This window comes from Rhodamnia argentea, chromosome 7 (assembly GCF_020921035.1).
Source record: "Rhodamnia argentea isolate NSW1041297 chromosome 7, ASM2092103v1, whole genome shotgun sequence".
In the NCBI taxonomy this organism is placed as follows: domain Eukaryota; kingdom Viridiplantae; phylum Streptophyta; class Magnoliopsida; order Myrtales; family Myrtaceae; genus Rhodamnia; species Rhodamnia argentea.
Window position 1 is genome coordinate 7649830 of NC_063156.1, and position 24175 is coordinate 7674004.

General features: G+C 41.4%; 4 protein-coding genes and 1 long non-coding RNA gene across 5 annotated transcripts; 4 read left to right on the plus strand and 1 right to left on the minus strand.

The window, feature by feature from the left end:
* Positions 1–297: 297 nt before the first annotated feature.
* LOC115746800 (protein DETOXIFICATION 53) lies at positions 298–1871 on the minus strand. The gene is given in 6 exon segments (XM_048283242.1): positions 298–356; positions 359–771; positions 773–856; positions 858–1483; positions 1485–1658; positions 1785–1871. Coding segments are annotated over 6 exon segments (1443 nt in total).
* LOC125316096 lies at positions 1684–24090 on the plus strand. Its single transcript, XR_007199417.1, has 3 exons — positions 1684–1693; positions 3258–3267; positions 23953–24090. It is a non-coding gene; the product is annotated as an uncharacterized LOC125316096 (long non-coding RNA).
* LOC115746796 (serine/threonine-protein kinase STY13) lies at positions 6119–11569 on the plus strand. The gene is made up of 6 exons (XM_030682716.2): positions 6119–7014; positions 7620–7752; positions 7879–8074; positions 8593–8717; positions 9875–10033; positions 10608–11569. Exons 1-6 carry the CDS (start codon positions 6797–6799, stop codon positions 10896–10898), a joined length of 1122 nt encoding a protein of 373 aa, XP_030538576.1. The 5' UTR covers positions 6119–6796; the 3' UTR covers positions 10899–11569.
* LOC115746798 (non-specific lipid-transfer protein 1-like) lies at positions 15312–16204 on the plus strand. The gene is made up of 2 exons (XM_030682718.2): positions 15312–15773; positions 15894–16204. Exons 1-2 carry the CDS (start codon positions 15427–15429, stop codon positions 15901–15903), a joined length of 357 nt encoding a protein of 118 aa, XP_030538578.1. The 5' UTR covers positions 15312–15426; the 3' UTR covers positions 15904–16204.
* Positions 19630–20490, plus strand: LOC115746797 (non-specific lipid-transfer protein 1-like). Its single transcript, XM_030682717.2, has 2 exons — positions 19630–20069; positions 20246–20490. Exons 1-2 carry the CDS (start codon positions 19720–19722, stop codon positions 20253–20255), a joined length of 360 nt encoding a protein of 119 aa, XP_030538577.1. The 5' UTR covers positions 19630–19719; the 3' UTR covers positions 20256–20490.
* Positions 24091–24175: the final 85 nt, after the last annotated feature.

Sequence of the window (24175 nt, forward strand, 5' to 3'; positions counted from 1 at the left end):
AAAGGATATTAGCACCCTTATTGCTGTATGGGAAACTTATAGTCTGATAGAAAACTGTCGTTTACATCAGCTAACTCTGTTTCTCGGCTTTAACGGTGGTTCAACACAGTATAGTTAACGTAAGTCTTAACTATCAAGTGCACATGCACAGCTGCTTTGTGGATTCTTACATGGTACGCACATGAAGGCACCAATATCACATTTGGTCACAACGAACAGCAAGTTACGGATGTCTGAACATACACATACGAAACACCATATTTACAGGGTTAATTGCATCGGAATTGTTTGAGATTCTTAATCATTCTTGTCTCCGGCAGCCTCTGTCAGCTCCTCGGTCCTTTTGGCTTGCTGCTCCAGTCCATATCCATCAATGTATAGGCCATCATAGAAATGCAAGAGATCTGAGATGCCAGCAGCCCGAACCAGAGCCCCCTGAAACCGAACGCCCACTTGAAGGCCAATAGAATAGCATTCGGCATTCCAATGAAGTAGAACGAAAATAGCTTTACACGCGCTCCCAGATCAGTGCGAGCCGTCCCTGCTAGGTCTCCATAAACAGCTGTCTGAGGAGCACCCGCAAGCTCACACAACCCCAAGATTGGAAGTGCCGCGGATACTAAGTTAAGAATCTCCAGCTCGCTTGTATACATTCTGCCGAGAGTTGATTTCATGGCAATGATGAAAATGAAGGCGAGGAAACTGAGAATAATCGATGCAGTGATACCTACAATGGATAGAACCTGGGCTTGGCACGGTTGACCCCCACTGAGTCGAGAGGCTCGAGCTTAGAGCAAAAGGGAGCGTGTAGAATAAGCCTGCTATTTGGATCATGATCCCCATTGCAGAGATGCTATCTAGAGTTGTTTTTGAGGAAGCTGCATAGCAAGGGCAGAAGATCGTACCACCACCACCACTCCAAGCACAAGGCTGCGCAGCTCGGCACTGCTAGGGTTAGCAATGGCCTCCATCTCCACTCGCGGAGGTTCCGGAGGAAGATGTCCCTTCCTTGCCAAGGTTTTAGGGTCTTCTTGAATATGACTAGGTAGGTCAACAGACCCAAGTCAGTGTTGATTGTGCTCCAGGCAAGAGTCAGGGCGACGCCTTTCGCCCTCATGTCCATGTAAATCACGAGAAGATAGTTGATCGGGAGGTGTAAGACAACTGTGAATAGGCAAGCCAGTGTCATGGGATTCGTCAAATCTTGCGTCCTAAGGAAGGGCCTCAGAGGCTGAAGATGAACTTGAGCGAACAACTCTGGAACGAAGCAAACCATGCAAGCTCTGGCAGCTTCGACGACGCCTTCGCCTTGGCCGAGTCTCAGGAACAGAGGCTCCATGTTGAGCCACAGGAGGGAGATTGGAATGCAAATGAGGAGGAGAAAGAGGAGAGTCTTTTGATAGGTCTGGATGAGAATGGACGGTTTCTTGGCCCCGATCACATGGGAGCAAATGGGTTCCATCCCCATGGCCAAGCCCTTGAGGAACGGAGTAGCCCATGATGTTTGCAAACGCTAGTGCCAGCGAACCACCGGCCAAGTCCGTTTTGCCGAGGCGGCTCAGGAAGAGCATGGAGACAACGGACCAGGAGAAAATGAGGAGTGTGGTGGCTGCAATTGGGGCTGCAATTTTGCCCAGTGATAGTGTTGCTTGCCTCACCTGGAAAAGCATGTTCATGTTGTTGGTTAAATTAAGTTAGACCGTTCAAATTTCCTTAAGTTAAGTTGAGCCAGTGACATGTTAATACTCCCTACTTGTCGACACGGGGAGATAGAAGAAAGAGACCTCCTCCAGAGGATGATTTCCAAGAATCTCGTGGATGGGCAACGGTCTGTGAAACCCATCAAAGAAGTTAAAAGCTCTAGATCCCATCCTTCTCCTGGTGAAATTTCGAGCTCAAATGGGTATTATAAGCTCACAAAAGATTTGAACTCGGAAACCTCTTAAAGAATGCTTAATTTCTCTTATTTTTGGCCCTTTCCAAACTATGTGACGTCTGGCCAAGTTTTCTCCGATTTATAAAGCTCCAAATTCGAACGTTGCACTCGAATCACGTAGCTATTATATCCACCTGTTTCTTTCTAAATAATCTCGGCAATTTTCCTCCAAAAAAACGTACCGGACAATTTCTCAATTTGGGGTATCAAACAGAGTTTCCATTGATGACTAATTTTGATCATGCCGTCTCACTAATCTCTTGAGCTAAATTAGCCCATGATTTTGGACACAAAATTATCCTTGGAGAATAATTTTTTATTGCCATGAGCTAGCTCTTCTTTTTAGGAACTTTCTATTAATGGAAGTGACTGACGATCCAGTCTCATTTACTTGTTGAACCAAGATTTTGGCTTTGCATCCTTCCGCAGTTTTCAGAGCGAGTGAAAATTTTCCAAATGTACTTGCAAGGTCAAATCTTGACTTCTGCATGATTTAGATATGAGCATATGCACACTTAAATCAACTCCTTTAATATTTTGATTTAAGTCGTGGTATCATCAAACTCCTTAGAAGAATATTCTCCTCGTGTACCTCACTTTTCAACAAGTGTTATGTTAACTGTTCATGAGTGCACGAAGCCTACTTGTTAAGACCTCTTAGGACACTCCTAACAATATATATTTTGATTTTCGAACCACTGATTACAATTACGGATATCAAAAAAAAAAGTGGGTGTCCCTTGAATGAGAAGAGTTATCATAAAAGTCCAAAACCTATTGCGGTTGTGTCAATTCAGTCATAAATCTTTTTTTTTTTGTTGCCAATTCAGCCATAAACCTTTGCATTTGTACTAATTCGGTCTCTCTAGTAAATTTTGGTTGGCCGACATTAACGTGGCATTGTCGGCGTTGACATGGACTTTCTAAATAATGTTTTAATATTTTTCTTGATAATCTTTTATCATTTTTATTTTCTTTATTTTTTCTTTATTTTTTCCCCCTCCACTTGGGGTCGCGACGCCCTCGGCCAGTGCCGGCAACCCTCGCCGGCCCTAAGTGGAGGGGAAAAAATAAAAAAGGAGAAAAATTATACAAAAGTTAAAATATTATTAAAAGAGTTCACGTCAGAGCTAGTCGGCCTAATTTGGCTAAATGGATTGAATTAATATAAAAGTAAAAGGTTTAGGACTAAATTAACACAATTATAATAGATTTTGGGACTTATTGGTAATTATCCCCCTTGAAAGCTACAGTCTTCTCTAATTTGATTATCAGATAAGAAAAAAAAAATCCTTCAAGCTAGTTCTTAAGAAGCAGGAAGCATAGCTTGTGTTCCCCTTTCTCTAGGCAGACTCGTGAAGATGCTAGGGTACTTTACGCATTAACTCATATGATTATTAGCGGAGGTTTCGCTAAAGTGGTAGTGGTCCTCCTATCTTGAGATAAAGAAATTCAAACATGTTGCAATTATTGTGGGGGGAATGCTTGGTTAATTACAGAGCCCTTTTTCTTTAGGACATCGATGCGATCCCGTGCAAGGATTGGGCATGTTCCACGCCCCCACCTCCTCCTTCACCTCTTATTCTATTCCTTGAATCATATCCTAAACGAGAGATGATAATGGACTATAAGGTCACTTGTTCGTAGGTAGGAGAGAGAGGCAAGCATGCAATCACCGTCTCCATCTTTCGCATTCTCATCTCGTGGATAATGATCCAACGGAGATAATGATACAAACGGTTCTTGAACTTTGATCCAATGCGTAATATAATCCATAAACTTTTAATTTATCTAATGTGGTCCTTAAAGTTTAGCCTAATGTTCAATCCCTGGACTTTTTGTACTTGTTCAATGTAGCTTTTTGAACTATATATAATTGTTCAATGTTGTCCTTACACTAATTTGAATAATTTCATATAATCCATGAATTAAAATTAAACGTGTACCAAAAATTCGGAGACTACATTGAATAAATTAAAAGTTCATGGATCACATTACAAATTGGGCTGAAGTTTAAAGACCACATGAATAAATTAAAAGTTAGGGAACCGCATTGTACATTGAGCCAAAATTCATGGACTACATTGAAGAAATTAAGAATTCAAGGACCACATTGTATATTGAGCCAAAGTTCATAAACTACATTGAACAAACTACGGTTTAGGAATAACATTACATATTAGGCCAAAATTCACGGATTATTTATATCGTTTTCCCTTGAATCATGGTTGGTTGACCGACTAATAATCCAATCCCGAATGCTCACATTATAACACACACACACACACACACTCTCTCTCTCTCTCTATTCAAAACTAATCTCGAATGCTCACATTACAACACACACTTTCTCTCTCTATTCAAAACTTTCATTAGGGCTACATGAGTGTTGATGAAGGTTGGACTTGAGCACATCTTGTATGTATTGGGAAAGGTTAAAAATTGGGCAAAACCTGATTGAGCATACTACTATTTGGCCAAAAAGAAACAGAGAAAATGAAGTATGGAGGAGCATTACATACGCATGATATAGAGTTCAAATGGCTCGTAGCGACTCAAATTCGATGGTAACCTCTCCCCCTATATCCCAACATCACATATTGCTCTTGTAGAGCGATTCCTACTCGTTTTTCATGATAAAAACCATCAAAACACCTAATTATAGGATTCACGACGACACATTTAATGACATGGACCGGAAGTTTTGGAGCGACAATCGGTCCTTCATTGGTGGGTCGTGGTCTAATTCATACCTACAATAGTGGTCTTTAATGCTTGGGAAAAGTAGTGCTGCCTTAAGTTACGTATTTACATAGTATGGACGGAGAGATCAAAGTCAACGTTGGTATTGACAACCTCATTGCAACCACCAACCGTTTTACTAATTGCAAAAATCAGCTTAAGAAGCAAAAGGGGATTAAAAAGAGAATATAAAGAGCTTTACAAGTACAAGTAGGGGAAAAGTCAAAATGTTGAAATCTTCTACGACAAAACCGTGAAAAAGGCTATTCTATTCTATTTATGCACAAACCCTGACGGAAGCAAAATATCAAAGTCAAAACAGGGGAACCCAAGACGGCCCAACAAGCTTAAAAGACAGTCGACATCAAAGCCGAGCCCCCCCCCAAAAAAAACTTTTTTTCTATACTAATTAAATGGATAGGCCATGTATTAAGAGGTTTTCAACAGATTGACTTTCAATCGACACTCGAGATCTCAAGCCTTGATACAGGAGTCTCGGATCGTGGTGGTGGTAAAGGTGGAGGTGGAGGTGGAGGTGGAGATTAGGTCGGATTTCCGAAAATAAGTCTCGGGACTTAAAAATTCAGCTTTTGATCTTTTGAATAGAAATTCCTTTTGCCTACGAGAGAATCACCCCGTTTAGTCATTTTTGGAAACCAATGTTGAAAAGGGAAAAGTAAAGAATTATGATAGCTTTTTATAAGATTGGTGAGTTGTAACTAATACTCGGTATGATACTTTTAAGGCCGAATGGTATGAAAAAGAGGAAATATCAAGATTTATGGGAAGCATGAACATGGTAAATTACGTGATTGAAAACGCATAAAAGAAACATAATGAGTGTGTTGTCTTAAGATTTAGCATTCGCATTTGGTATCCCTAATTCGGCAAATTAAATTTGATGTGTAGAAAAGAGAACAAAGATGAAAACTTCAAAGAAAAGCAATGAGTGCGCCCTCCACCCATAAGCCAGACCAAACCAAGCCAAACCAAACCAAACCATAACCAAAGAATGAAAATAGGCATCTGAGGACCATGAACGTCCAAATCGGACGATGCTCTCTCTCTCTCTCTCTCTTCCCACCACAAAAATCCTATTTCCGTGCTTCCCACGTGTCCTCTCATCATTTGATCTCTCCGCACGAGTCTCTCTCTCTCTCCCCGTTCTTTTCAGGCACGATAACAATAAGAACAATGCTCAAAAATTAATATTTCAATCATGTCTTGTCTGAAAGTTTTGATTTTTTTCCAGTTCAGAACGGCAAAAGAGGGAATGCCTCGTGGGAACAGAAGATGGTATTGAGTCGGGTCGTTGGAAACTTGGAATATCTTCATCGGGACGACAAGGGGTCTCATTGGCTCCCCCACGGCAAGCGCAGGGATAGGCTCTCAGCACTAGCTTCTAGCTTGTAGCTTCTTCTTCTTCTTCTTCTTCTTCCTCCTCTCTCTCTCTTTCTTTCTTTCTTTGCTTTTCGGCTTCTGGTCAAGTGATTATTAGTGTAAAAAGAAAAGAAAGGACGCAGCTTGAGCTCGGGGGAAGTGGATGATGATGTCAACGTGTTTCTCGTATGGTTATTAACCAAGAACTTTCTCGGGAAACCTGATGGGACTTTTCTTGCTTTGCCTTTGTGCGATGCCTTTATCGGTTTTTTTAGGGTTTGTTCTTTGACGAGCCTGCGCGGAAGACGAGGCGTGGAGGTCAAGCGAAATTCCTCTCAAGTTTCGAGCTTTCGCTGGGAGGGGAAAAAGCCCATCTTCTCCGGAAAAAAAATAAAAATTCAAGAACGCTTCCTTCTTCCCTCTTTCTTTCTCTCTTATCCGGTGATAATCTGATACCATTTTCTTGGATTTCTTGGCCTATGTTTGCTTTCTGTTCTGGATGGTCATTTCCGTCGGAGCAGCACTCCACGTGGAAGGAGTTGGAGTGGGGCTTTTCTATGGTGTGAAGCCTTTGTGCTATCTGGGGAGAGAGATGGAGAGTTGAGAGTTTGTCGACGAGTTGAAGTTCTTGAAAAACATGGTCGCTGGGTGACAGAGAAAAATGAATTGATTGGGGAAGGTTGAAGATTTTGAAATGAGGGAATCGGGAATTGTTTGAGTAGTTTCAAGAGTTGCGACATGAGTTGCAGCTCCAATTGCAGGGAGAGGCAAGAGGGTCGATGCGAAGAGCCAATTCCGAGGAGGTCTGTCGATGGAGAGCCCAAGTCCCTCTCGGAAAATGGATCTTTTACAGACGCTCAGTTGTCCATACACGAGAATTTGTTGGTCAACCCGAAGTTATTATTCATCGGGTCGAAAATCGGTGAAGGAGCTCATGGGAAAGTTTATGAAGGAAGGTCAGTGATTTTTATCTTCTCTATTGGAAGAAAAAGGTATAATGTGGTCAGGTTGTGAATTTGGGTGTGTTGGAGGAATTATGAAATAGCTTTAGTATACTGGAATGGACAGAGCTGCTTTCCTTATTTGGCCTCCTCTACCGTAATGTAATCACCTTTTTTCTAATGACTATGAGCGCATCTTATTGTAAAATTACACGGATGTGTTTGTTTTTTCACTAGGCATTGATATGCTACGGCAACCCTGCGTTTGACCTGGCCCATCGATCCAACTTTTGCAAATTCTTTTGGGGTGTAATTTACATGTTATAGTAGAAGCTAAGATTGCTTATGCTCACCTAATCGTGCTGTATACCAGCTGCTAACAATCTATAGTTATGGAAAGGCTAAAGAATAGCTTTCTGTTGCTTGTATGCTTTGGTTTCCTTTCATCTTTTATTCGATGAGTTTGTCTTGCTGTGAAAGCTGTTTTCATGGCGGTGATCGCCTTTTGCAATGTAATGGATGCACAGTGATCAGGCGCTATCATATTAAACCGTGTGGGTTGGAGTAGTTTCTAATAGTTGGTGTCCTAGTTGAATAGGTATAGCCTAATATCTTTCCAGGTATGGAGATCGAATTGTTGCTATAAAGGTCCTTAACCGTGGAAAGACACCAGAAGAAGGGGCTGCACTTGAAAATCGTTTTGCTCGGGAAGTCATTATGATGTCGCGAGTTAAACATGAGAATCTTGTGAAGGTCAGTATTTTCTCTAGCTCCAGTGTTCTTTTGGCTCTTTCAAGGGCATCCTTAAATTGATCTTGTATTAGTATATCCAATCAAATTTTGCTTGACAACCAATGTACTCTGTCTTTGGTTTTGTAGTTTATTGGTGCTTGTAAAGATCCTTTCATGGTAATCGTTACTGAGCTATTAACGGGGATGTCTCTGAGGAAATATCTTGTCAGCATACGGCCAAAAGTATTAGACCTTAATGTAGCGATAAAGTATGCCCTAGATATTGCTCGCGCCATGGAATGTCTGCATGCTAATGGTATTATTCATAGAGATCTAAAACCAGGTAAGACATTTATTATTGGCAGACAGCTGTATATTGGTCTTGAATAAGCTTTTATACACTGAATGTGAAGCAAGCATCTCTTAAGGCGGCTGGATTATTTTTGTAGATTGTTCTCATATTTGAAGGCTGAATATTCTGGTCATGCAGTCATCCTTCCTGTCTTGCATCTGATTAAAACTTCTGAGAAAATCAGTTCAGTTATATTTCGCCAATGTATGTGCCCACGTTCACATTAAGCCTGGAGTTAAGAATTGTCTGTGAAATTCTTGCAGAGAAGAGTTGTTGTCATTTTTTCACCATGCACCAATACTTTAGTTCTATTTCGTCAGATTTGTGGATAACTATCGTTTTTGGTGTCTTGATGTATGTCATGAGTACAAAAGTGAGGAGCAAAGTTACGACCTGTTTTAGACTCACAGTTTAGTGACTGGATTATTTGTGATGCATGTGCGTGTCGCTATTGCTACTTATGATGACATTGACATCTGCCGATGACTCAAAATAATAACTCGATGCAGACAATCTGCTGCTTACCGCTAATCAGAAATCTGCGAAGCTTGCGGATTTTGGTCTAGCAAGGGAAGAATCTGTGACTGAGATGATGACTGCTGAAACTGGGACCTACCGCTGGATGGCTCCTGAGGTTTGTAGTTTCTCAGAAACATAGTGAAATCTCCTTTCTGAGTTTGATATAAATCTTTATGATGCTATGGTTTCAAAACAATAGTTCAGTTGTATTTGGATAACACGATTCTAGACAATGGAACTATCTCAATGACCTTAAAACCCTTTCAAGGTTCATTGATGTTCTGTGAGCCACTTATCTGATTAATTTGAAATTACCATTCTTCAAACTAATACTCAGATGCCACCTCCATGAAAGAAATCTGAATAAGTGAAGTAAAAGGATGTTTTACTAGGATTGGTCATTACTTTGGTTTAGTGCTTTTGGTTTACTCTGTTTGAGACCCTGATGTCACATCGATATTAATTAGTACCAAATTTGTTAGCTTATCTTTGTTCTTGGAGAAAGCATTCACATTATGATCAATGCACAAAACAGTTAGCCTGCCTTTCGTGCTGTTTAAATGCGGGACCATATGGACAGATTAGGCATAGGTGGAGACAACAGGGTTGTTTAAAATGCTTTCTTAAATGTTGATTGGAAGTATACAGGCCATGATAGAGAGCTTTGGCATGATCATGTGCTATGATGCTTTTTCCAAGGGTCATCTTTTCTGACTTTTCTGAGGTACCGTTTTCATACTGATTGATGGGGGATTTTTGGCTGTTAACTTAATTTGTGATCAAGACTACTAGGAAGGAAATAAGACTTCCAGTACTTTCAGGAGCACTTTGGGGCTCAGAAATGGTATCATGGAGAGGGGCAGAGAGAGAGAGAGAGATGTGGGGTACGGTTAGATTTTAGATCTTTGAAGGTCTGACACTTGAGCATGTGTCTATTGTCTGAATGCATAGAAAGGTATATGGGGTATTCTCAGACTCGGATTGTAAATCTGCAGATTTTTACCCAGAATGTAATGGTAAAAATGGAAGAAACAAGAAGTCTTTTCCGATTTGTACATTAGTCAGAATATCTCTTCGAATTGGCTTCTCACCTCTTTGAATTAGATATTATGCAATTACACACCTCATGATTATAGTTCTGATGTTGCATTGCTGGATCGCATAATTCTACTGTGGTGTTTCTCTCCATCGGGCTCTCTGTCAGATGAATATCTGTTTGGAGGATTTACTGTTAATAGCTGACAAATTTTGTTAACCCGAGTGTCTCTGCAGTTGTACAGCACTGTGACTTTGCGGCAGGGGGAAAAGAAGCATTACAACAATAAAGTTGATGTCTATAGCTTCGGAATCGTTCTATGGGAGCTATTGACCAACCGAATGCCATTTGAAGGCATGTCCAATCTGCAAGCTGCTTATGCGGCCGCTTTTAAGGTTAGCTGTTTGTTTCAGTTCTTCTCTGCCGATTTCTTGATTTTTTTTTGCTACTCTACACATCTGCATATAAGTATTTGTTAAGCCTCGAAAAAGCTTTTGCAATTCTTTGTAGAGGCTTTTTGAGAGGCGTGCAACTTGATGAGAGTATACTTGTTTTGAGGGTGATCAAAGATTTTCCTTTGGGAAAGAGCCAGATTTAAGTTAATTGAGTAACTGAAGTAAACGGGCTTAGAAATATTTGCCAAATTTTGCTCCCACATAGTGAAATGTAAAATTCTGATAGCTCTAAGCTCTACACCATTGGGTTTTTTCCCTGTATTGGCCGGTGAAGCAAACATTAGTTCTTGCTATAAATATGTCAATCCATCCTTCGCTATTTGGTGGCATGCATGAATCTGAGAAGGTTATTAGCGGTATGTTACGTCCTGCTTGGCCTAATACAGTTTTATGCTGATTAGAGCAAATTCTCAATATGTGCTGTTCTATTGCGTAATTTTCTTTACTTCTTTATGCTGGGTCTGGGTGAGCTTTGGACTTCCTTTGACCATAAGGTTTTTCACACGAGTTGCAGCAAGAGAGGCCAGCTGTTCCTGAGGATATATCTCCTGATCTCGCCTTCATCATACAGTCATGCTGGGTCGAGGACCCTAACATGAGGCCCAGCTTCAGCCAGATCATCCGCATGCTCAATACTTTCCTCTTCACCATTTCACCGCCTCCGCAATCCTCACAAGAACCGGATTCCAACGAGGTTGCAACAACTAGTAACGGCACCATGGCGCTGTCCACTGCTCGTACTAAAGGGAAGTTTGCTTTTCTTCGCCAACTTTTTGCTGCTAAAAGAACTAGGAACTCGCAATGACCCGGTGGAATCTTGGGGAAGCTTCGAATTCCAATTTTGAAGGGTCATGGCCTTTTAGTAGTTGGTGCAAACATTTTTAGGGTATTTTGAGTAGCTGAATTGCGATGCGTAGCGGGAAAGGAGGGATGGGCGAGATTAAAAGAAATATATTCGATACAAGTAGGACTGCTATTTCTTGCTGATATCATAAAGGAAGGAAATAGAATAGCAAGAACTCTCATCATAATGCCACTTATCCTTTCGTCTGATCAAGTGCCCTGTGGAATTGAGGGAAAGTCGTACTGGGCATCGAGATCTCGATCATTTCGCGACTTTTCTTATAAGAACAACGGACGCGGGGGGGTGAATGGTCATTTTGCGAATGCAAGCCATGTAGGGTCAGTTGAGGTCTGCAGAAATGGCCAGATTTGAAGCATGTTGAAGTGGGCTATCCATCTATATCAACCCCTTTTGCTTAATCTATCAGCAAAGTAAGAGCATGGTTCTGTAGTCTGGCTTCGTTTGTTGGAGAAAAAAAGGGACAGAAGCCTGGTTCTGTTTTCAAATCCAAGTGCTGTGGTCCATGATCCAGCAGTGGCTGTGGGCAAAATGTGAGTTCAATGATGGGGGAAAGTGGCTCTTTAAGAAAGTGCTTTGAAGCCATGGATCTTAATTCCAAAACCTGCTAAAAAGAGGGAAGTAGGGAATCTAACTCCCTTAAGGCATATGAGAGAGCACATGGTTCGTCTCTTTAACCTCTTTTACAGAGTGAACAGGGGAAATCAACTCCTTTTCGAATCAGATGCAATGCAACGCAGTTTTGACTTTTAATGAAAGATTAGGGGGCTTTGCATCGATTTTGATTCGATGGTTGTCCGTGAGTCGGGATCGGTGCAAAGCCGGGTCGATAGACCCACTTTCGGCATTGTCCTCAGGGGGTTTTTTTTTTTTTTAATATACGCTAACAAAAGATTCCTCTGGATCTTGCAATGTGGATTTTATCAAGACAGATTAATCGAGACCTTTCAAAATCTCCAAAACAAAATTTTCTTTCCCGCCAAAATGATGGTTAATCGGTATTTGGATGGTCCGGCGATAACTAATTTTCCTATTGTCTTGGTATTATTAATGATTTAATAATGTCGATTAATTCGCATTTCGACCATTCTGCTCTCTTCTCTGCATTAAAAAGCCTTCGATTCGGTTTTACGGACTTTTCCGTCAAATGCTTGCCATGATCAATTGTTGAAGGGCTTTAGATTATCTTACACGTCGGTACAGTTTGTTTTTTTTTTTTTTTTTGTTAGTTTCTAAATAATCAGTTTTGTTATATTAAATCCCTTTCTTTTTTTTTGTTTGGTTGGTCGTATTGTTATATCAAATTCCGACCGTCGAAAAGAAAAAAATCATCGGACGAATAGAGGAAGCGACAGGCGCCACGTGGCACGAGATGTTTGTTGTGGCCATCGTAGAGTCCGGGCCCAATGAGGAGGAGGAGGAGAAATCAGAAAAGGCGGGAGAATTTAAGGGGGGAGCCAATCCCGGGTACGGGACACTTCTCTGACTGGCCCCACCCCGTCCATTTATTGACACGTGTCGTCCTGTCACTTTCTTCAACGCGGCTGTCGCCCTCCTTTCTCTTCTCTGGTCCGTTCGTTTGTCCGGCTCTCTATTTTTGCGGTGGGGGGCCACGTTCGTTTTCACGATTTATAATTTAATAAAGAAGAATAGCATCACGAAAAACTTTAAATTTGTATACTTATGATAAATTTATTTCAAATTATTTTTTATCATAAAAAATCTCAAATTGATATATTTGCGATAAATTTATCCCAAATTGATATACTTATAACAAATTTACTCTTTGTTAGTTTTCATTAAATCTAACCGTCAAATTTCTAAATTGGATGGGAAGTGACAGTTTACGGGCGTATCGGTTTAGAATTTTTACCCTCTGTTTATCACGGATTTATCAATTTGGGAATTTTTTGTAATATTAATCCAATTTAATAGAGGATAAATTTGTCGGGGGTGTACTAGCCTCGGGTTTTTCTTGGTCAAAAAAATTAATTTATGGTAAATTTGTCACAAAAGCACTAGTTTAAGGTCTTTGGTGGTCAAAAAAATAATTTGGGGTAAATTTATCAAACGTGTATCGGTTTAAATTTTTTAGTAGTCAAAAAAATAGTTTGGGGGTAAATTTGTCATGGGGGTAAATTTGTCATGGGTATACAAATTTGATATTTTCTATGGTATTAATCCTAATAAAAAAAGGAAAGTTTTCGTTTTGGTCCGTAATTAAAAAAGAAAAGAAAAGAAGGTTACAAAAATGGTATTTTGGCTTTATGTTCCTTTAAAAATTTGCATTTTCTCTTTTTTCTTTTCTTTTGATAGGAGCGATTTCATTTTCATTAATGTTAAGAGGAAAACATCGAATGTAGCCTCGTATCGACCACAACAATTTCGACAAGTCCTTTTCCAATCTGAATTAGTGTTTTAAGATTTGATAGCACACCTGCCTAATTTGGTGATGCATTTTGTCAATTTTTTTTCTTTTCAACTTTTTGGCCACCTACAAGTGCCCCTATGCTAGGGCCAGCAGCCTATTAACAAGGAGGAAGGTGAGGTTCGGTGTTCAATTTTCCACCCACATAATAAAGAAGACCCCACCAACGTGACAAGAGAATTGGAAGGGGATGAGACGAGACGGCGACGTTTTAATTTTAGAGGTGGTGGGGTTCGATTCTCGCGCTCTCCGGAAAAACAAGTTAAAAGTCGGAGAAATAAGATAGAAAGACGAAAGTTAGAGTAGGACAAATAAAAATAACAATGAGAATAAGAATAAGTAGGTTCCGGAAAAAAAAAAGGATTAAATATCACGAGAAATCATAAATCAGTAGGCTCGAGATTTATTTATTCCAAATTAATTTTCATTAAAAAAAATCCCAAATAGGCATGCCCATGTTGCATTTGCCCTGGTGAGTAAATGCGGTATGCATGTACCAGTCTAAGATTTCTTATAGTATTATCTTAACAATAAAGCACTTTGTTTTTTATTGCATAAGCTCCCGAGATAGATGAAGGTATACCATATAAGCGGGGAATATTCGATACGACATAAATCCCGAGAAAACATATTTGTAAAGTTTTACAAATTCTTTAATTTGAGAATAATGTGGCCTACTAAAGTTGGTATTGGCTACGAAATGGTAGGCTTTTTCATCACATGGAAATCTGGTGGGAGATCATTGCTGAAAACCTACACCATTTACTGCTGTTTCACTTGGGCCAGTGCAGGCACCGCCATAAGTCCAATGGCTCAATCAAAGCGCTTTAAGGATGGTGTTGGATTCTATTAATTTCTCTGATCCGTTTAATTAACCTAAATCTACCCATAACCATAACCGGAGACATAAATTGAATAGAGGGACAAAATCTTTGACGGCGGTCATTACCAAAGGTCAGTAAATACTAAACAGAATCAGAAAAGATGTGCGAAGAATGCTAGGCATATTAAACTTTGGCTCATAGGAAAATAGACGGACAAGATTGACCTCGTGACATGCTATAAGTAGATATATACTCAAGTGAAGTAGCCGATTGCTCGATACTCAGTTTCAATGTGTCCACACGTCTGTACATATATCGATACTTCCATGTCCGTATGCCCATAAACGGCATCCGGATGTAACCGATTGCAATTTAGGGTCCGGGTCACGTATAGGACTTGCGCCAAATATGTGACTAGCCGATATTGTTCTTAGTCTCGTTTAGCAATCCTGATAATGCAGATTAGTTATTGAAGCTCGTATACAAATTAAGTGGACAATGCACGAGGTCGAGGTGTCAATTGATTAAAGGTTTCGCTAGCAGTCGACATCCAAGAACAAGGTACATAGCTGAGTAAGAGTACGAAATGTGAGCAATGTGTATCACAACATTTCATGATCAAGTGTTTCATTGGATTGCAATTGAAAGTTATAATTCATTACAATGCTGTATATGAACCACCTCCGCGACTACATAATTAGATCACCAAGTGCGATATCCTCTTCATGTTAACTCGAATTCATAAATCTAACGATTGAGATGTAAGGAGAGTAATTTTCTTAGACTGTCTGTCCAATACTTGCGCAATGATCGGTGTTAGACCACCAAACTTTGCCGCTTAATGCTAGTGATGCATATTGCAACTACGTGAAAATATGAAAATCTTTGAATCCCAGGAAACCCTAGATTTTTCCCACGACTCTTCATCGCTTCTTGATATATTTTCTTACCACACACCAAGAGTCAAACTAGATGAATAAATGGCCTTGAACATCAACCCAACTACCAAAAGTTACCACCCTTCTTCTCATGCAATGACACGTGGCTCTCATTTACTCTCTCCTCGCTTCTATTTTCTCTATATAAACCCTCCAACTTCACCATCTCCCCTCCCTCACCATCGAAACCATCGTCCGATTCCCATAAACCCTAACCATCTCTCTTATCCCCTCTCTTTCTCTCTCTCACTCTCGTTCTCTGTTCAACAACTGCTCCAAGTATGGCTGATCTCTCCAAGCTCTCTTGCTTCCTCCTCCTCGCCTGCCTCGTGGCGGCCTCGTCGCCGGTGGCTCGCGCAGCGATCACGTGCTCGCAGGTCACCAGCAGCTTGGCCCCCTGCCTCGGCTACCTGATGGGTGGCGGCGCCCTGTCCGGCCCCTGCTGCTCCGGCGTCCAGTCCCTCAACGGGGCGGCCCGGACCACCCCGGACCGCCAGGCCACCTGCCGGTGCCTGCAGTCGGCTGCCGGGAGCATGCCGGGGGTCAACCTTAACCTGGCCGCTGGCCTCCCCGGGAAGTGCGGCGTCAACGTGCCCTACAAGATCAGCCCCTCCACCAACTGCAACTCGTAAACTTCGCCCCCTCGCCATCTCCTTTTTCCTCTTCCCCTCTCGCTATTCATCAATCATTTCCAGATTACAGCCGCATCCTCACTTGACGTTGCTTTTCTCTTGCTTTTGGTTTGCAGCGTGAAGTGAGAAGCTTATGAGCTCGGGTCGAGGCTGACGATGGTGTAGCGACGTGAAGGTGATAATAAGAGGGACGCGGATGGGTCGTTCTAGGGTTTTTGTTGTTGCATGGCGTGCTTGGTTTTTGTGTAGGGTCGTTCTAGGTTTTTGTCGTTGCGTATGGAATGTCTCGTGTGGGTTTTTGGTCTGCGACCATGTTGTCATATTATGCGCCTTCGGCCTCTGAAATTATATCCTGACTTGGTGTTTTTCCTTTCTCATTTTCCTCTGAACCACCACTACGCAAAGTGAAGATTTGAACTCTTTTCAACCCTAACAATCTACGAGACGAGAGACAGAAAAAAAAAACTCCTAACCTAACTCGACTCAGCACCACCTTTTACTGAATGAAATAATAACGGATAACATAAATCCTTTGGAGATTATCGCTGTCCTGCGCTCATCAAATGAAAAACTTTGGAAAATCAACGATTACTCCATAAACAAGCTTCATCGCGTATGTATCTGTATCTGTAAAAAATCTTTGAACCAGAGGCAGAGACCTTTGGAAAAGTACACATGCTTTAAAGCGCGTCTTGAAGTGTACTTATTACGACTTACATTTTCGACAGCATTGGAGACGCGGGGGTGAAAAAGCAAAGCTCTCTTGACACCTCACACGAAATTAAAGTTCAAATTCTATTTGTTTCTTTTTCTTTTTTTAAGGGTTTGTCGGGGAAAAATGATTTGTTTTCATTTGTTTGATGATGTAGGGAAAGTGATTTCCTTCTTGCGAGAAGATTAAGTCATTTTTCCTCCGATCTAAGCTCATTATTTTCGATCCATAGATCGATTAGTTTAGGTGTCATCCAAGCACCAGAAAGTCGAATTTTTTTTTCATAATTTTTTTTTCTTCAAACAAACGAACTCGAGAGTTATTTCGTTACCCCTCTAAACGATTCTAATAGCTATCCAAATGATCAACTCCAATGTTGTCCCCCTTTCCCATTTCTCCTCGCACACTTTAATACCATGCTCTCCTCTCACGTCATTTTTATGAATGATTTCAACCCAAAAGCAAATTAAACTTTTAGGTACGGGAGGATATCAACGTAAACTCGAAGTGAGCCTCATCCTGTCACCTTGCCAGTTCGATTTGAACAACAACGAGAAAATAAGATTAATAACAAAGAAAAAAAAACGCGACGGAGAATGTATATTCTTTTTTCTTAATGTGATTGACATAAAGAAATTGACAATCCGCTTCTTGATCGTGTATGGGTCATGACAGAAAATCTTGATGTCCCGCCATATTCTTACACCATTGCAAATCGAAACCACTACGATAAAATAATACTACATCTGGTGTTCGGATAATTGTTTTGGATGCATATTTCTTCTTCTTCTTCTTCTTCTTCTTCTTCCAAGGATGCATACTTCTCAGTGTCTCAAATATGCAATTTTAGGGTTTCCACAAATCTTAACCACGGGGTCCTATAGGTTCGCATTCCACTTAATGCAAGATAGATTGAAGGTTGGGGGGTTTTTTTACTATGAAGGATGCCTTCTCAAGTTCTCACATATGCAATTTTAGGGTTTCTCAAATAGAGGTATTGTATTCCACTTAATGCAAGATAGAGAAGGTTTGGCACGCGGGCATATCGCTACTTCTATTCCATCTTCAAAACTGATTCTCATACTCTTCCAGAACTATTTCCCAGACTAGATTTCCCTCTCACCAAAACTAGGGATAAACGGTTCTATGGTTGGTTTAAATTTCACCTATAACCCCAAACATACCTAACGAAATCGGTTCTTCAATATTTCGATGCTGGAACCTATCTCACATACCTTAAAACCGGAAACCTGGTCTATCACAGGTTCCAGGTTCTACCCATATTCCACATATATTCTTAATTTCTCAATTCAATAATTATAGCAAATCATCACATCTAATGACACCATTTACTGTTATAATTCATTAACCATAACTCATACTTAGATACACAAATAATATGAAATATTAACAAAGTAAAAGTGTTGGTTATGGATATCACGGGAAATGGAAACTCGGACTAGTGGTTCCAAATTACACACTCGTCATCGGACCATAAAATACCATTGGATCCTATGAAGACATTGAACAAGAAAAACACAAAGGCTTAGGGAAAATTGTCAAAAAAGTACTAAATCTATTGCACTTGTGCCATTTCAACTTTAAACCTTTTAAGTTTACTAATTGAGTCCTAAACATTTACACTTTGTGCCAATTGAGTCCTATTGGCCAAAAATCGCTAACGTGAATGTCAATTGTCTTACATGGCACATTCAAGACTAACGTGAAAATTTTTAACATATTTTTTTTTATTGAAGAAGAAAACTATAGGAAAAAATAAATAAATAAATAAATAAATAATTGGCAAAAGATTATGTCGGCGTTAGCCGTGCCATGTAAGAAGGTTGGCGTTCACGTCTTCAATTTCCGGTCAATAGGACTTAGTTAGCAAAAAGCGAAAATATTTAGGACACAATTAGCAAATTTAAAAGGTTTAGAGCTGAATTGGTAAAAGTGCAATAGGCTTAGTGCTTTTTTGACAATTTTCTCCCAAAAATTATTCCAGTTTCCATGTTTTAATTTTCAAGAACCTACCCCTTAGACTCGATTCCCCAATTTTCGGAACCATAAGCCTTACCCTACATTTCCTCCAGTTCCTACCAGTCCGGTTTTCGATTTTATCTTGAAATCATGCTCACCTCTCATTAAAACATACTTAGCTACTCACCACTAAATGCACAAATCATGCGATCAATACCGCGTAACTCGTTTAGCTAAGATTCATCCGAAATCCTGACGGAACATCCCTGCATCGCCAAAAGGCCGAGGTCGCAAAAGTGTCGAAGTTTCAGAAATGTGAAAGAGACGGGATTCAACGAGCACATGGAGAAATCACGAGTCGCAACCCCACCACACGTGAGCCATGTTCAATCCACACATCAAATTAAATCGTCCTACATTCTAATCCAGGTCACCCAACAGCCTGCTTTACTCCTGATTGGCGCAAATCTCGCGAAATTTGAAGATGAACTCAGGCGAACCCCGTGTATTTTTCCAACACGAACTTGTCTTCTTTTGAGATCATAGGCAGTAGATACATCGTGCCTAGGCTAGGCCGGTGGGTTTCTTCATCACAGCCTCTCTCTTTTCTTGGGTCTGATGCCTTGTTAGGCCCGAGCCACTCGCGATTTTCACTTTATGGTTATATAATGGAAGGCACAACACCTAACTCACAAATCGAATTCACCAAAATTCTAGACCTCGTCGCCAGGGCATTCTTTTAGAAAAAAAAAAATTATCGAGCGATAGAACACGTCGCACGAACAATAGCTTATGTAGGGATGAGTCCATCGGAAATAATTTCTCGGGACCTCTCGGGGTCGCAGTGCGCGCCGGCGCTTCTCTTTAATTTTTCTTATCACATAGATCTTCAGATGGAAATCAAATTTTAGCCACCCAAGGAGTATACACATGGCGCAACCACGTCCCGATCGGAGAGGTTCGAATGTACTTATGTGGCGAAAACCACTGAAAAAGAAAGGCCTTGCAATGTAACGGGGAGAGAGGGATCAAGACCGCATTCAATTGAATGCCCCCAACTACCAACTAATCGCCACCGACGACGGACCGGGCCCCACGTACACGTGTCAGATCTGAGGCCCTCCCCCTCTCCTATAAAATCGGCGTCCTTCCTCGTTGGCCCATCACACACTCTCTCTCACTGTAACATCCACTGTAAAATCCCACCGACCAGCCAGCCACTCACGCTCGACTTGTTACTGCTCGAGGCCATGGCGAGCTCTGGTTTTTCGAGGCTGGTGTGCGTGACCCTCCTGTGCTTGGTGGCGGCCGCATCCGTGGCCGAGGCCGCCGTGACGTGCGGCCAGGTGTCGAGCTCCCTGGCCCCGTGCATCCCCTACGCGAGGAGCGGCAGGGGCCAGGTGCCGCCAGGTTGCTGCAACGGCATCAGGTCGATCAACAGCGCCGCCAGGACCACCCCGGACCGCCAGGCCGCTTGCAGGTGCCTCAAGTCGGCCTCCGCCAGCATCTCCGGCATCAACTACGGGGTCGTCGCTGGCATCCCGGGCAAGTGCGGGGTCAGCATTCCCTACAAGATCAGCCCAAACACCAACTGCAACAGGTCCATTACTCAACGAAGCATTGACATGCCAACGCCATTAACGAACATTACTCCGTAGCATACTGATTACTTCTTCATAAACTAATAATATCTTGACAGGCTATTAGTATTATTAGCCCTGCGAAGCGGTGACCCTTTTGGCTTTTCCTCACGAAGTGTTTGTTCTTTTATTGCAGCGTCAAGTGAAGATCGCAAAGAAGGATTCTGGGGAGCAAAATAAACGTCATTATTACTAGGGAATTAATGGGTATGATGAGAAATAAAGAGGGGTTGTGACAAGTCCGCATGAAGCTTCAGTACTTCATGTTCTTTTTAAGGTTTTTGTCTGTATCGGGTCTATCCTGTGCCCTAGACATTATCAATATTATGCGACTGAGATCGATATTTATTTTGGCCGAGATGATCGTGCGCGCCTTTTCAATCTCGTCCCTCCTCTTTCTCCTCCCACTTGCAAAGCAGAAAGTCCACATAACAGAAGCAGGGTTGCTGCTGGAAATTGAATATGACCTTTTAACTGTTCCTACTAAACCTCGTCTCAGTTAATGGATTATGTTGGTAAAATCTGCAAAGTTCGGCTCTCGTGGACATCGCGCAGCGTTAAAAGAAAACGATTAGAACGTAGCAATTCGGCGGTCGGGTGAATGCGCGCGACCTCAGGCAACCATTGCTTAAACTTAAACTCTCGGCTCCGTTCCGACGGGGGCGAGTATTCATGCGGCTCGCACCATGCGGTTGATTTTCTCTCCACCACATAGATCCACAAACTAAGGTCGACTGTTTTGAATTGGACAGTTCTCCTTCGGCTAAGATTAAGAGAAGAGAAAGGAGGCAAATCACACACTTAAACTTGTACTATAAGTACAATTCGTCCGTGAATCCAAAGTGTACAGATTGTCGATATCTCTTGGGTCGATAATGCGGCCGATACATAAGGTAAAAAAAAAAATTGGGCTTGATTCTCTCGTTAAAGACATTATTATCATGTCGTCGCGCAGGTTCGAGTGACCCACCTAATAAATGGGCTAATTGGCGTCTTATGGATTCAATGCATGACAGGGATCGATGCAGTATTTGACATTTCTTCCTTAGGGTCCCCCACATAGCTAGTGCTTCCACCCAATCTAATTAATGAACAGATACGCGTCGTATCTCATATCAAATGGGTGGGTCGGATCGGATCGGGTCAAATATGGTCCGACTCATATGTACCCATCTAACCTGTTTTAACTCATATTTAATGGCCCGTATCCAACCCGACTCGCAATTAACCCATATTCAATCCAACCCGTATTGATTTATATTACCAAAACACACTTATATTCTAGGAAAATCTATATAGCTCATTTAACCTATTTTTATATGTTACATGGATAAAATAAATATATATCACATGAAATAAATAAAAAAACAAATGAAACAATAAAAAATTAGTAAATAAAATAAAAAATGATATTAGATACTTTTATGTAATAAAAATCTACTATTATTTATTTCATTTTTCTTTCATTTTTCTCTGGCGAGGGCGATCAGCGGACGGCGGTGGGCAGTGGCGGCGATCGGAAAGGGTATCGCAGGGCGTCGCGGGGAAGGGAGGGGGACCGAGGAGCAGAACGACGAGGAGATGCTACGGAACCGGACAACGTCCATGTGAGTTCGGAGCTGCTTGCCAATAATGGAGAGAAGCTCCGGCGGAAGATCGGACCATGGACGTTTCGTGGTTCCCTCCATGTGAGCGCCTGCGTTTTCTGCACTAGTGATTGCAGATGTTGCAGTAAGAAGAAGAAGGATTCATCACTGCCAAAATTAAAGGGGATTTTTGTGTTTTCCAATTTTGGCAACGGAATCTCAATGGATTGTCTTTCAGATTTTTCCGTTTTATTTAGATCGTGAATCTTGGACAATCCAATATGTGATTTAGATCGTTAGTGCCAATGTAAATCTTTATTATCACGTACCATAAACATCTGAGGTATTTTTCAAGTCAATTTGTATTAAATCATCCGACAATTCAATTGTTATTGTAATAGAAAAAGACAATTCATCATCCTCCATTACTTTTTTTTTTTTTTTTTTTCATCCATGTTATGTTTGTTAATATTAGAGAAATAAACATCACTATAAAAATCTTTACCAAAAAAATTACTATAAAAATAAAAGAGATTCACAGCATTGTTGGGACGAAAATTTTCCATTAAACTTAAATTATGTTAAACAAAATCACTTTTTAGATAATCTGGGGATGCCACTTCTTTCCTTATGTCGGGAATGATGCCAAACGTGCTGTACTCGAGCCCGTATTCTCAACAGATTCCGGCAATCTGGAATTCCAGAGAGTCGATTGTCTTAGGGAAATTGCGAGGCAAGTAAGTGATTTGCCGATGCGAGAAGAGGCTGAGGAGCTGCACGTTGTCGAGTTTGGACTCCTGGAGCTTCACCAGTCCGGATCGGAAGCTTCGTTCGGCGTCTCGAGCACGCAGATGTGCTTTCACAAAGGAAGACCCAGGAGCTCCGCGAGTGAGGGATTCAGAAAGTGAATAGCCAGACGTGGCGGTGAGGCGACGTTGGAGGTTGGCGAGCGGCAGTGTTCGGTGGCAGTGAAGGAGGGGGTGGTGGTCGGCGGTGGCGTCGGGCCGACGGTCGGTGGCAGTGAAGGAGGGGGTGGTGGTCGGCGGTGGCGTCAGGCCGACGGTCGGTGGCCCGTGACCCAATCCAATTACAACAATGACTTAACCTTTTGATGGATCGAAAATGGGTTCTATGTGTAATCTATTTTTAATCTATCAAATTGAGATCCAATTTTTTGAATCTATTTTTACCGGACCCTCTCAAAGCTAACAATCCTATAGAACCCATGTGTTTGAAACATAGGTCAAAAATGGGTCATAGGCCCATATTGCGAGCTCTAGTAGAACTGTAGAGAAATCAATAGTTTGATTAGCGGGATCGTCAGTACAAACTTAAAATATGATCGATTTGATCTAAGGGGACGAGTTCGAGGGGACACTTATCACGCGAAAGGTACGATAAAAACTACGTGGGCAATGAACTGATGCGTCCCCCAGATATTTTGTCCTTGTTTAGGTCCCCCTCTTAGGATTTTCGGCCGAATCGCATATTTACGGAAGACCCCAGATAGCCAACAGCAAGGACAATAATTCAACCGTCCTCATTGAATACGGTGACATTGAGACACGGCACGCCTAGATTCCTCGAAACTGGACCCCGACGGTTAGGCCCTGCCTCTGTCTGGTGACCCGAGTTAAATTCAATGGCAACGACAAAGAACGGGGCTCTAGGACGTGACTTTTGTTCGTTATCGAACTCGATTTCTAAACTTTAAAAAGAAAGTGCAATCGTGTCAAAAGCTTGCGAAATTAGTGCAATCGAGTGTCTCTGTCAGTTCTATTAAGATGTCGGCATGACGATTTTAAACATCATGTGGTCCTAATATGGCGCCAACCGAATGATCCGTAAGGGAAAAAAGAGGCAAAAAATACAAAAACGGAAATACAGATAAAGCAAAAACAAATGCAGAAAACCAGATAAGTAAAGAGTAGATGCTATCAATAACGATAACAATCATACATGCGAAGCGACGGAAGCAGCATATGGAACAAGAAACAACATCCCCACTGTAAACAGATAAAGTACATGGATTAGTATCGCATATGAGGAGGTAAGTATGTCTACTTAAGCGTTATTCCGTTATAATCATGTTTCCTTGCATCAGTCGCTTGTCGTGGGAAAGCAACCTTATTTGACAAAGAAGCCTGCTAAAGTGCTGCCCAGGGAGCACAGCAGAACAGAGAACAGTAATTAGTGATTTGCAATCCTAAACATTTTCCTAAATATTCGGGTATTATAAAGCTCCTGCAAAAGAAAGTAAAATATAATGTCCAATTAACACAGCTCATATTAATTGTTTTTCCCAAGTTAATATGGGAAAGCAAATAGCTTATGACTGAACCAAATTCTCTGTAGTTGTCTTTTGTGCCTGCCTACGGGGTTGCGTTGCTTGATGCTCCCATCCTCCCATCGAAAATAAATCAGTTGGCAACTCTCTTTTGATTTGAAGGCCTGGCTACAGACTTTTACCTGCACGATGA

Excerpts from the sequence above, each read along its gene's own strand:
- LOC115746796 (XM_030682716.2), top strand. The coding sequence starts at position 6,797 with ATGAGTTGCAGCTCCAATTGCAGGGAGAGGCAAGAGGGTCGATGCGAA. Across the intron at positions 8,718-9,874 it reads ACCGCTGGATGGCTCCTGAG|TTGTACAGCACTGTGACTTT; the intron begins GTTTGTAGTTTC and ends GTGTCTCTGCAG. Across the intron at positions 10,034-10,607 it reads CTTATGCGGCCGCTTTTAAG|CAAGAGAGGCCAGCTGTTCC; the intron begins GTTAGCTGTTTG and ends CACGAGTTGCAG.
- LOC115746798 (XM_030682718.2), top strand. The coding sequence starts at position 15,427 with ATGGCTGATCTCTCCAAGCTCTCTTGCTTCCTCCTCCTCGCCTGCCTC.
- LOC115746797 (XM_030682717.2), top strand. The coding sequence starts at position 19,720 with ATGGCGAGCTCTGGTTTTTCGAGGCTGGTGTGCGTGACCCTCCTGTGC.